A 14,041-nucleotide genomic window follows, 5' to 3' on the forward strand; every position below is an offset into this window, starting at 1 on the left:
AAAGCACAACAATCCTTTGAGAGGAGGGAAGTTGAGTTTATTCATTTTTTTTTTTTTTGCCGAGGTTTTGAGGAACGATTCGATGTGTTGTACATTTGATATAAGATGAGAACTTTATAAAGTATTCCGTCCAAGAGCCTAAACGATGACTACCCCAGCGCTGCTGCCCCTGTCTGGTCGTAGGATACCACCTCTGAACCTGGGGCCGCCCTCCTTCCCACATCACAGGGCTACCTTGAGACTCTCCGAGAAGTTTATCCTTCTCCTCATCCTTAGTGCCTTCATCACCCTGTGTTTTGGGGCATTCTTCTTCCTTCCAGACTCTTCAAAACACAAACGCTTTGATCTAGGCTTAGAAGATGTGTTAATTCCTCACGTAGATGCCGGCAAAGGAGCTAAAAACCCGGGAGTCTTCCTGATCCATGGACCCGACGAACACAGACACAGGTTCGTTTGTTACTCAAATTCTGGTACTCCCTTTTGGGAGAGCAAGGTACAGTTCACTGCTTTCTTGTCTTTTTTTCCCTCCCCCCATCCCTGGCTCCAGTGAATGATCAGGGTGTTGAACGTTGTTTCAGAGCTGACTGGGTAGAGCCATAGACTGGAAGGACTCCTAGGGTTCCCTGGGTTTTCCCGGCAGAACGATGTGTTCAGACTCGTCCGCTGTGGACAGCAGGGAGCAGAGAAACAGGGATTCAGCGTGCGCATATTGAGAACGTGTTGCCTTCCGCCTTTCTGCCACCAAGTGAAGTCACTGAATCTTGACAGCTTGGTAGACTTTGCTCACCCACCAAGTCCCAATCTCTGGCTTGTGGCTGATTTTTCTTTTTCTTTTTTTTTTTTATGTTGGGGTGTGTATATCCCAAACTATAATTTGGTCAGTTAATGGGAACTGAGCCCTTGGCGGGGTGTAGTCAAAATGAAATGAAATGGAAGCTCTGCTTCCAGCCTTTAAGTAATTTCTAGATATTTACCTAAAAGACTTTGGAGGCAATTCGTTTTTTCCCAAACGCCTCCCTCCTTTTATAAGCTAATTCTTGAGTGTGTGAAAGAATTATGTATGAGACTTCACCCGAATGGTAGAAACCCTGTAGAAAATTGGTAGTGTTTTTAACCTAGTGTGAGGATTTTGAAAAAGCCTAGGTTCAAATGTGAGCCTAAGTTAAATATTTGGGACAATACACTATTGTGATGAGGGCTTTCTCACTTTGTCAGTGTAGTTAATAATTACTTGCTTGGTAGTTCATTGACTTTTGGCCTTACCGTATGGTACAAAGAAACTGTACTTCTAATACAGTTTCATACCATTTTTCTATAATTTGGAATTTTTGGTGATTTCAGCTTACATACTCTTTGAGTTTTTTTTCTCTAAAACTTCCCTTTGTTTTGTAACTGAGAAAAAGCCTTACTTGGTCTGGGAAATATTTGCTGGAAAAAACCCAGTGTTTTTCTGGACCTTATTTCCCATGGTATGTATATATGATTCAATGAACATTTGGGAAAAAATGTATTTAAGGCTGACATCAGAACTCTTTGACAGCAGTGATGTATTAATGATGTATTAATGTTATTTAGCTATTATGATCTGTCATGTACTAATAAGTGACTTCCTTTATATTTTGTATGGGTAGAAGTTCTTAAGTTGCAAATTTTTACTTTGATATTAAGAGAAAAGTTCTCAACTAGTTGAAGTTAAAATACATTTGAATGCAAGTGTAGATTATGTGCATTTTACTGCACAAATTCAAAAGATCTCATCAGTAGCAATTCTAAAACTTTATAGTCCAGGAATATACATATATTAGAGCCCATGGATATATATGTTTTTATTGTTGTTATTCAGAACACCTGGTTCCTGAGTGTGGCTCAGGGGTGGTTGGTGCACTGCACTTTGGTTTGGGATGGGAAGAGTTGGGTAGCAAATGATGGAAATGGCTACGTGTTGGCTTTGCTTGCTTGCTCAGTCAGCTGATGAGAACTCAGGAGTGGGCAGTTGGAGTAGTGAAGAGCTTCTCGGCGTTATCTTGTTACCTCCCTGTGGCTGTGGCAGGGGCAGGGCCTTTTTCTCTCTTTACTACTTTGTTGTTGCTTCCTCTCACCTGAAAACAGTCTGCTTGGAATAATTTTACTTTGAGCAAGGAATACATTTAAAATGACAGAGACTAATGTGAAAATATGAACTTGATTAAAAGTGATTCAGAAAGATAGCTTTATAGAATTATTTGTAACTAAGATCATACTTATTCTGTGTGTAGTATCTTAGAGGGCAGAAATTCTCTCCCTCCCTCCCTCCCCCCCCCCCCACATGCTAGGGGCAGGGTTGAGGAGCCTCATTACTAGGTAATTGGAGGCAAATGGAAGGCATTCTTTCTTGTTACTGCTGTTTAAGAGATACTTGTTGGGATAACGTTTCTTTATGAATGCATAGTTAGGGTAGTATCTTGGTCTTAGTTCAGTAGTTACTTATTTTGCAGTTTCCACTGACTAAAATTTGTGATTTTTTTTTTTTGAGCTAATTTTTAATCAGCTCAAATTGTTTCCTCTGTATGACAGTGACATCTACTTTACAGGTTGTACTGAATGAGATAATACATGCAGAGTCCTCAGTATAGGTCACAGTTTCAGCCAATTATCAGTAAGGCTTAGGTATTATTATCACTTATTATAATTGGACTGTTTGAATTCTGGCTTTGCTTTAAGTGTTTTATGTTTCTGAAAGCTAGGTATAGTTTGATAAATATTTTAAGAGTACACCAGAATGTTAACTATCAAAAAGAACATTTTATAATGACATTATTTTATAACTAAATTATTAGTTAACAACAAACAATCTATTGTTTAGATTGTTCTTATAGAGCCTCCTGTGTAGATGGGTTAATGATTCAATAGGTGATTTTGGTTTTGGGTGTTAGAAAGTTGTACCAGAGCAACCAGAATTTGTAGGGAGTGACTGTCTAGCATTTGGAGTGGAGGTGGAGAGAAATGAGAATATGAAGGTTTCATTGAGGGAGAAGGGGCTCTGAAACTGTGAGAAAAAGAAAGCTAAATGAAGCAGTGATGGAGGGAGGCATGGTCAGCCGCCGCATGGGAGAGCCCTAGTGGAAAAGAACCTGGGCTCTTACTGTACAAGAACTATCCCTGTGACTGATGTGGTAGACAGTGTAGTTGTGTGGCCAGGCGAAGAGAGTAGACAAGGCAGATGTGGGTTTACAATTCCTGTCTATCCCCTAGTTACAGAGGCTTGAATTAGTTACTGGCATGCACAAAGTGGGAGATTCATGTGATAGTCTAGATTTCTGGTTTTTCTTAAAAGAATTTGAGACTAGAGCAACACTCAAGTGTCTACTTTCCGACGGCTAACAGTCGGAATCTGGCTCCCTCTTGACAGCATGTGCTCTCCATTTTATGCCACTCACTTAAGGTGTCAACTAACGCAATAAATCAATGCTCAGCCTGCCGGTAGTCAAGTGTGCTTCTCTAGGCTGGACTCGAGGGTCTGTGGCTAAGTATTTTGGTCTTCATTCTGAGTAACTTCTGGGAAGTCACTGAAGCAAAATGAAAAATACTCATTTTGAATTTAAAAAACAAAACCAATTACTTTTGTGTAGGACAGCTAGGGTTGAGGACACAGCATAGTGACTGGCCATATGTAGTAATACTGTGGAAGAAGATAAATTAGTGAGAAATGAAGTTGAATTAATAGAGACCTGTGGTTGACTGAGTATGGAAGGTGAGGTAGGAGGAGGGAGTGGAAAGTAACTTCTGAGTTTCTCTTTTGTATGGTCTTGGATTAATACAAACGTCTTTTTTTTCTATTAATACTTTTACTTATTTTTATTATACTTTTTGCCTTTGTTTAATAATGATTTTTTTTTTTTTTGGTTTTTTGGATTTGTTTTTTCCGAGACAGGTTTTCTCTGTGTAGCCCTGGCTGTCCTGGAACTCCCTCTGTAGCCCAGGCTGGCCTCAAACTCAGAAATCCGCCTGCCTCTGCCTCCCAGAGTGCTGGGATTACAGGCGTGCCCCACCACCGCCCGGCCTAAAAATGATTTTATGTGAAGTTAGTATTTGCTTGAAGATACCTTAGCATGTTTTTTTTTTTTTTTGTTAAGTAGCTTACACAGTTTTCAATAAAGTTTTTATATGTTTATAAAGTATTTTTAAAGTGCCAGTCAACTGTCAAATTGTACTAATAGTTTAAAATTACATTTGTGATTTTAAATCACCACAAATAGGAATTTGTTATAGTGCTCATTTATGTTATTACAATATATACTGATTTACATAAAGTGTATCTTTTTAACTTGTGTATATACAGTTTCCTTTCACTTACCAGTCTTTCATTTTGAAACTGACATTGCTTATATAATGACGTTATACAAATGAGATTGACCTCCCCATGTGTTTGTTTAAACATTTAACATAATCTGTAAATTATTCTCTAGTTAGGATCATGTTAGTTCAAATTGAATACTTGAGTCATGTATATTTATTTCTAGTTTCTGTCTGTCTGTCTCAGCTGATGTTATTACATTATCAGGTACAAATTACACACTTGCCCCTGTCCTTCTGGTAAACCGTCACACACTTAGGACAGGGTTAGGGAGCCTGGGTTACCCTTCGGGGAGCACCCCTCCACCCCCCCATTTCTCCAGCCCTTTAAGGATTGGGAATCTGGGTGTGGCTGGAGACTGGGTGGGGAGTGCAGCTTGGCTGACAGCAGATCTGCAAGGCAGGGTCCTTACCCTTGGCTGGCTGGCAGGGGTTGAAGGTCATTGCTGCTCATACTAGGCCTTAAGCTGTGTGGTGTGCTTCAAAGCCTGGAGAGCTTCTGGGGAGAGCTCTTTCATACTTTCCAAAAGATTATAGTTCTCACCAGGGTCCTCAGACAAATCATAGAGGGGTGGGGGCTCATGAGAGGTAAGAGGGTTGGCAGCATGACAGGTAGGTTCTGAAGTGGTGTCACTGTGGGCAGAGCCTGGGGTGTCAGTTTTCTTAAAGGGAAAAAAATGTAGGCTTTAGGGAAGAAAGGACCTAAAGTGGAATTGTAGTTTTTATTTGGTGGCTATATGACACTGTAGTAGATGTAATCACTGTGAACCTACAGTGACCATTACTAGTTACAGCAGACTAGTGTATCCTTTAGCCAGTGTTGAGGTGGCTTAATACTAGCACTCTGGAAGCTGGGGCAGGTGGATCTCCGAGAGTTCAAAGCTGCCTGATTTACATAACGAATTCCAGGCCACCCAAGGCTATATAATGTCTCAAAAACAAAACAAAAACTCAAACAAATGTAAAACCCCACAGAAGTGTTGTAATGAGAGAGTCTCTCCTCTTTCATATTTTTATTTATGTGTATGCTGTGTAAGAGTGCACTTACCTGCAGAGGCCAAAGGTGTCAGATCCCTGTAGCTACAGGCCCTGGAGTTACAGGCCTTTGTGAGCTGTTGAATATGGGTGTTGGGAGTTGAACTTTTGTGCTCTTAACCACTGAACCAGACCCTCAGATTTTTATTCACATCCTGATTGCTGGTTTTTGCTTATGATTCGGCATTGCTTTTTAGTGCATGTATTAGTTCTATTTCCTAGTCACTGTGACTATGCTACCTAGACAAGAAGTAACTTAAAGGCAGAAAGATTTCTTTTGCCTCAAAGCCGAGGAACGCAGCTCATTACATGGCAGTGGGAGCACCTCGGACTGAGTGCTGAGGAAGCAGAAAGGAATCCTAGGCATAGCTCGTTTCTTTTCCTTTTTTATTCAGCCCTTGAGCCTAGTCCATGGGATGATGCTCCCCAACTATAGGTGGATGTCTTCTTCTCAGTTAAATGTTTCTGGAAATACCCTGGACAGACATACCTGACATGCCTACATGCCTTCTACAACATGTAGTTGTAGAAGAAGCCCTGAGCTAGTGAAGTTTGAGTGAATGAGTGTTGTTGGCATGGACCCAGTCTTGTGAAGGACTCCAAGTGGACCCATGAGAAATTGGCAAACCTGTTCTTGTATGGTTCATGCTCAGAAAAGCAAAGTTTGAGTGTTTACTGATAAGTGATCAGGGTGTATGAAAGCTAGTGACTACATGTATACAGCTGGAGACTGCTTGCCAACAGAGACCCCCTGCTGAAACCAGCCAACTCATCTCCATATGCTGTAAATGAATTCACTGAGGTTCAGGATTGTAGAGGTAGTAGCTACCATTCCATCACCTCTACCTGACCCCATCTTTTCTGTACATGTCTGGATATGTCTTCTTCATTCTCTCACTGACCCTAGTCAAGATTTCTAGAGACCAGCCATGCAGGACGACGCAGTGCCATATTAGTGAGCAAGGTGTTTATTTAATCAAGTTGACAGTTGAAATTCCTACTCCTAAAAGTAGTAATGGCAAGGCAATGAAAGATAGGGCCAAAGCACAATTGAAATCAAGCAGGACAAGTGACAAATCATGTAGCTACATGTCTGGTATCCATGGTTCTTGATAACATACGGGCTCCAACAGTGTTGGGTAGTTGTCCAGTCTTAACAGTTTCAATGCTATTCAAAATATCTATGATCTCTTTTGAGACTCAAGGCAATCTCTTTTTTTTTTATTTTTTTATTTTTTATTTATTTATTTATTATATGTAAGTACACTGTAGCTGTCTTCAGCCGCCATTAGAGGGTGTCAGATCTCTTTACGGATGGTTGTGAGCCACCATGTGGATGCTGGGATTTGAACTCATGACCTTTGGAAGAGCAGTCGGTGCTCTTACCAGCTAAGCCATCTCTCCAGCTCCTCAAGGCAATCTCTTAACTACAAGTCTCTCATCCCATAAAATTGACAACAAACAAAAAAACCTAGTTATTTATTTCCATATACAATGTCCCCTTCCAGTTCTGTTGTCGACAATAACATACTTATCCTTTCTCCTGTGCTAGCCTATGCCTTCCCTGCAGTTGTTTTGGCAGATATACCAGGTTCTCGCATCTCCAGCTTCCTGGGGTTTGTTTCTGTTGTAACTTAGGCTTCACCCTCATAACTTTATGCAGTGGCTTCTTAGAACTTCCTTGCAGGACATCTGACCTTGTGTTGCCTGGCTTCAGTAGATTTCTGGAACCTTGGTACAAGCCTCCATGACCCTGTAATTCTATAATTTTGCATGCCTGTGAAACCAGCACTGTGTGCACAGACCTGCCAAGTTTTAATGCCAAGTCAAAATTCAGTCTGGCGCCCTATTTTACCGGGCCTCTATGTGCATTGGCAGTTGAGCCTGGGAAGACACTTCCCGAGGCAGGCATTTTCCAGCAGGAAACCCTTCAGCAGCATTCTGAGAGCAGGCTCTTATTGAATGAATTTGCATTTTGTAAGCTAAGTCAGTGGGTTGGGTCTTGTCTAAAGAGGGAATATTTCTCTTTTAAAAATATTTTAAGATTTATGTTTTTTTGATGTGTGTTGTATACATGCTGTGGTACACATGTGAAGATTAGAGAACAGTGAAGATGGTTCTGGAACCAGAGTTCCAGAGATTGAACTCAGGCTATAAAGTTGTAAGTGCCTTTCCTCTTTGTTTCCAGAGGGACCTCTTTTGTTGTCTTAGTACAAAACGAGTGATTTCTCTTTAATTGCCTTACTTTCTCAACTCCCCCCTTTTTAAAGAAAAATGGTTTTTAGATTACCTAATTATACGTATGTACGTAGGTTTGTGCACATATGTGCTGGTACCCAAGGAGGCCAGAAGGTATTGGATCCCCTGGATCTAGAGTTAGAAAGGAGTAGTTGTGAACCTTCTGATATGGGTGCTGAGAATTAAACCTAGCTCTACCTTAACTGCTGAGCTGTCTTAACCCTGTAATCTCCTTAATAACTGAAGAGTCTTTGCCTATGTCTACCATGTCTAGAGCTTTTCATGTTCTTTTTCTTGCTAAACTGTACTTTTTCCCTATTTTTCTGTTCTCTCCCATCATAAATCTGGGCAAGAGCAGTGGGTAGTAACCATGCCACAACTTCAACACTCTGTTATAGTGAAATTTCCTTTGCTAAACAGATTGGTCCACTATTTTTGAATTCAGCTTTGCTCAAGTTGTCTGGACATAGGCAAGACACAGCTATATTCCTTTCCAGAATGCAATACGAATGTCCTCTAGTACAGTTTCCAGCCCAGTTTTTATTTCTGTCTGAGGCCTTGTGAGCTGTGATTTCACTGTCTGCATTTTTATTGGCTTTCTGTTCCTCTACTTTCACCAGAATGATCTGTTAAGTTCCATTTACAGCATTCTAGGGCATCACCCAAGGACTTAAACTCTTTCTAATTTTGACTCTTGTTGCCCCAATCCATCCATCCATCTATTCATCCATCCATCCATCCATCCATCCATCCATCCATCCATCCATCCATCCATTCATCCATCCATCCATCCATCCATTCGTCCATCCATCCATATATATGGAACAGATAGGAAGTATTTATAGTAAATCAGATTTATTTAAAAAGTGTTCTTTGGCTTTCATATAGCCTTACCATTTATTAAACATAAAAGCAGGTTTGCATACTAATGATATGGATATGTTTATTTTTACATAAAGAATTAAATCCGTGGCCACTTTAAAAAAAGAAATATTGTCTAAGTTTGATAATGCAGAAAATAGAACATCTTCATTTTTCAGTTGATTAGTATGCTGTTTCACATAAATTAATAGAAAATGGCAAAATGTATAAAAGCATTTTCCTGTCTATCTGTCTGTCTGTCTACCTACCTACCTACTTACCCATCTATCTATCCATCATCTAGCTATTGTATATATGTGTGTGTATCTGAATATGCACATGCCATAGGGCTCATTTGGAGCCCATATGGATGTCAGAGGACAACTTGTAGGAGTTAGTTTTCTCCTACCACCATGTGGTCTCCAAGGATCAAACTCAGGTCATCAGGCTTGATGGCAAGTGCGTTTACCTGCTGAGCCATCCCGCTGGCCCACAGAAGACACGTTTAAAGGTCTTTTCAGAAATTGCTGGAAATTCTGCCATAACCTCAAGCCAAAAAATCATTTAATGGTTTTTAAAAATAAAGCTGAAGTCAGCAACTGACATAGAATCTTTAAAAATCCAACACTTTAATATTATGCAAAGATAAACTAATACATGCTGATTAAAATACTAGAAGAGTTTTTACTTCCCTTTTCCGTAAAAAAAAAAAGAAAAAATACTGGAAGAATTGGCTTTCATAGTTGAACTGCTCTTTATTTTAGGACAAACGTACAGTAAAACATTGCAGCTAATAGCATGCAGTGGTCTTGAAACAGAGTTTATTGACATTGCATGGTGTATGGTAGCATGTGTAGTGTGAAGTGTCCATGCTTTGTATTCAGAAACAGGGTTGCGGTGAAGTCATGTGATGAAATGGGGTAGCATTGCTAGAGACACCCCAGAATCATTACATGTTTGCTGTTGAGTGCATCTTTGGTTATTGCATATTTGCAGTTGCTGTATTTTCACGACTCCTGCATTCAGTTGTGTTTCCATCTGTGCTCCTGACCCACATTTTAAGAGGCTGAGTTCTACTAGCAGAGCCAAAGTCTTCCTATCTCCTCCTGTAAACCAGTTCCAAAGGACTATAAACTGTGGGCAGGCTGTCACAGCTACTTCTTGGTTCCAACTTTCTGTATTAGTTACTTTGTCTTTGCTGTTACCAAATCCCCAACAGGAAGCAACCGAAGGGCAGAAAGGCTCCTTTTGGCTTTTAGTTTAGAGTGCAGGTTGGGGAAGGCATGGTGGGAGGGGCTTGTCTCAGGGTCCTGACCAAGAAGTAGAGAAAGGGGACCAAATCATGTGTCCCCAGACAGTGGATGATACTCTGTCTTTAGGGTGGGTTCCTCAATCGAGTTAACTGTTTTTGGAACTCAATGGAGTGCCTTATTAATGCCCTCAATGTTTATTGTTTTAATCAAGTTCATAATTTAAATAAGTCATTTATAGTACAAGAGTTACAGATTTAAATGGCAGTATTGCATTTTTAATTTTCTTGCCTTTTTTTTTTTTTAAATCTGATACGTTTTCTGTGTCTTTAGACCTCTAATGTTTATTTTATACTTTGAGACAAAGTCTTGGTATGTAGCTCAGATTTGCCTTGAACTATTGACTTTCCTGCCTCAGTCTCCCAGATGGCAGAATAGCAGTGATATATACACAGTGTTACACCTGATGCCTATCTCCTTCTTAAAGCTTTTGGTCCTTTTGAGGATTTGCTGCTTTGTCTTCTGGGAAGTCTGTTGAATAATCCATGACCTTTGTACTATATTATATAATATCCCCCTATTGAACTCTTGGTTGGTTGTCTTGCTTCTCTTTACTTAGATATGAATTATATATAGACTGAACTTATTTGTGAACAACAGGCTTAAGTTGGTGCTTTTCTTCTTATTATTTTTGTTCTTTGGATAAGAATACTGAATGTCTACCTTTTTTTTTTTTTTTTTCCCCAAGACAGGGTTTCTCAGTGAAGCCCTGGCTGTCCTCGAACTCACTCTGTAGACCAGGCTGGCCTCGAACTCAGAAATCCTCCTGCTTCTGCCTCCCAAGTGCTGGGATTATAGCGTGTGCCACCACTGCCCAGCAAATGACTATCTTTTTAAACTTAGTAGTTGAAGAACAAGTAGTTTGTAGTCATAGACTTAACTGTATTGAGGAGTAGGTTTTTATGCAGTTCTCAAGTTGAGAATATAGTTGGTAGTATGGATAGTCTATGATTCCTTCAACACACAGAGTGTAGCTGTTCTTTCTGGTTCTTCTGCACAGATCCTCCAAGAATTTATCTCGGATATAATGAAGGTGATTGGAAGATAAGGTAAGAGGTGTGAGGAGCTCTGTATGTAGGAAAATATAGTCAGTGCTCTAGACTTTCATGGAGGTTCTGACTGGTCTCAGGCACACAAGTGGCCCTTCACTGAGATCTGAGATAAGGGACACTTGCTAGGGAGCTAGATGAGTGTTAAGGATGGCCTGGTTGTTTTAAATCAAAGTATAGTTATAGACAGTAAAGAGGGCATCTGGATTCTGATGCTAACTTTGTGATGGTTGCTTGGTTATTGTTTGTTTTGATTTTTTGATAGTCTTAGTTTTTTGTTTTTTTCTCCACTTTAGATCATTTCTTTTTTCTTTCACAAGTGTGATCTGGGAGACACTGTACTGTGAGTTGCTCACAAGATAACTTTTTGTATAGTATTTAAAGCCTAATTTTCATATGAAGCAAAAAATGTCTATAACTCTGCATTATTAGTTTAGCATTTTGAAACCACAGGATGTTTCTTATTCTTGTATTGGATGTTGATATTAGATGCCATAATAGGTGGACAGTATTTATTATTGTTATTAAAACATAAATGTCTTAAGGAAATAAAGTTTGCTCAAACTCTCGTTTATTTGCTCTAAAAGCTATGTTTCCTTTGGTTTTCTTAAGAGTTCTAGGGGTAGAAAGTGTTTTTCTTAATTCTTTCTTCTATTCACTTCTTTATTAAAATATCAAATTTATAATCTCAGGATATTCCTTCCAAAACATTGACATTGGTTTATGTTGTGTGGATTAAGGTTGTCTTTTTTTTAAAAATTTAAAATGTCACTGACTTTAAATTGCTAGTTTTTTTTTTTTTTTTATAAGAAAGGTAGAATATCTATAGTTTAGGAGGATGGTTTATGTAACAATCATTTCAGTCAACGTTGGACTCTAGGTCTATACAGGAATAGAACTCTTGTAACATTACAGTGGGACCAAAAAAAAAAAAAACAAAACCCATCACCTGACAGAAGCCTAGCTAAACAAGGAGTAAGGGAAAGAAGGTGCAGCAGGCTGGATCTGCGAGGACTAAGGATTCCACAGGAAAGACTTCAGCAGGAGCTTTTGCAGACTTTAATGAACCATAGACCCCAACACCAAAAGGTTTTGCTTAGTAAAGAAAAATGATGGTTGTACATTATCTGTTTATAAGCAAACTATTATTTTCTATTATTATTGCTATAAATTTATACATCTATACTTTTGAAAGACTTTGAGTTTTTAAAATACTTTTCTCTAATATTTCTCTTGTTGTTGCTCTTTTAATCCTCAGTTTTTGTTACTACTATTTTATTGATTAACAACTTGGTTTACTCCTTTAGCTCCTTTGCTATTAGATTATAAAGATTGTTTTGAATCGTTCTCGTTGTTATGGTCTGCTTAAAGGGTTATGTCATCGCTGCCTGCTTATCTGTCTCCTGGTGCAGTCCTTGAGGACAGATGACTGTTTTGTATTTTATTTCCAATGCTGCATAAAGGTCTACTGTTAAAATAGCAGTGAAAACCATAGAAATACTTCATATTTGTCCAATCTAGAACAAACTTAGTCCTTGAAATGTATCTAAAACTACTCTGCATTGAATTTCCATTTTTTTTTTTTGAAAAAGCAAAAGAAGTGTGGGTGTTTTCATCCTCTCTGATTTTCTCATCAGATTGTGAGTGGACTTTAGTAATCTCATTTTGATACTCTGAAATTTAAATCATGTCTAAATTTGGAAAGTTTTCTGCAGAAGCTATGTATCTACTGAAATCATTGAGTGATTTAAAAATTTAGGTACATGTTATATTAAACCCTATTGATTAAAGATTACTGAAATATTCAAACTCAGTCTGTGTATTTCTTGACTAGGAAAATGATTTTGTTACTTTGGTTTTTCTTTTTTTAAAGATTTATTTATTTAATTTTAAGTACATGGGTACACTGTAGCTGTACAGATGGTTGTGAGCCATCATGTGGTTGCTGGGAATTGAACTCAGGACCTCTGCTCGCTCCAGTCCGCGCTCACTCCAGCACAAAGATTTGTTTATTATTTTATGTAAGTACACTAGAGCTGTCTTCAGACACACCAGAAGAGGGTGTCAGATCTCATTATGATGGTTGTGAGCCACTATGTAGTTGCTGGGATTTGAACTTAGGACCTTCAGAAGAGCAATCAGTGCTCTTAACTGCTGAGCCAGCTCTCCAGCCCTGCTTTGGTTTTTCTACTTGCAAATTCTGCTAGAAATATTTATTTTGCTTTTGAATTTTTGCTGAAACTTTTTGTTGGAATATTGTTGAAATAAAATTTATAGTGGAGATTTGTTCATTAAAATTGGGCTTTAAGATTTATTTAAAAACCTCCTTCAGAGGACATTCTTTGTGGTACTATATATATAGTCCAGAGGAAGGCATTATTGTTTATTTAATAGTAGCATTAGGCTCAAAGGCAAGAAATAGAGGCTCTGATTTTAGTCTTGGCCTTTTATTAAGATATGCTATTTAATGTTTTTTTTTTTTTGTGCCTTAGTGTATTTATTTATGAAGTGAAGGAATTGATCAGATCATGTTTTGCTCATGAATGTTATCTATAAGTAATTTTATGCACTAGGGAACTGGCAAGTGTATGGTACTTTAGTTTATACAGCACACAAACTGATGAGATGATATGTTTTATTTGATAGAAATTAGTGTTATTTTTGTACATAAAATAAGTTATAAAATATTTTTTAAAAGTAATTTGTTTATAATTTGATTATTCAGTATATACAAATTTAATAAACTAAAGTGAGGGCTAAGATGGTGGCTCATTGGGCAGGAGTGATTAGGGCGCAAGTGTGAGGTCCTGAGTTCAGATCCCAGAACCTGTGTAAAAGCTAGGGGCAGCCTGGCAGGTAGCCACAGTGCTGTGGGGAATGGATTCAGGAGGCTCATGGGGCCTTGCTAGTCAGCCTAGCCAGCCTAGCCAAGAGACAAATCAGAGGGCTCTAAGACTCTAGGTTCAGTGAGAGGCCCTGCAAAGGGAGTAAGATGGGGAAGGCTAGAGCAGAACATTCTCAAGTAAAGCTGAAAACAAGTGAAATGACCATTTTACAGTTCTTGGTTGTCATTAGTGTAAAACAATAGTTTATTGAATGTTTTGTATGTGCCATCTCGAAGGAAGAGTTCAGTATATTTACAAAAGTGTTTCTAGGTGTCCTGCTTCAGAGCTGTGCTGACAGTCACTCATTTTGATTTACTGTTTAAGATGTGAG

At 38.8% G+C, this 14,041-nt stretch overlaps 1 protein-coding gene across 2 annotated transcripts in view; it reads left to right on the top strand.

The window, feature by feature from the left end:
• The window catches only part of Man1a2 (mannosidase alpha class 1A member 2), a 136,721-nt gene continuing 122,680 nt past the window's right edge, over positions 1-14,041 (top strand). Inside the window, exons 1-2 of one of the 2 annotated variants that reach the window (XM_052179640.1) lie at positions 330-447; positions 10,777-10,825. In XM_052179640.1, the coding sequence (XP_052035600.1) occupies positions 423-447; positions 10,777-10,825 (74 nt within the window). In that variant the 5' untranslated portion in view covers positions 330-422. Of the gene's footprint in view, positions 448-10,776; positions 10,826-14,041 lie in introns of both variants that reach the window. The other variant, XM_052179639.1, reaches the window with a different exon arrangement.

This window comes from Apodemus sylvaticus, chromosome 4 (genome assembly GCF_947179515.1).
Source record: "Apodemus sylvaticus chromosome 4, mApoSyl1.1, whole genome shotgun sequence".
Classification (NCBI taxonomy): Eukaryota; Metazoa; Chordata; class Mammalia; order Rodentia; family Muridae; genus Apodemus; species Apodemus sylvaticus.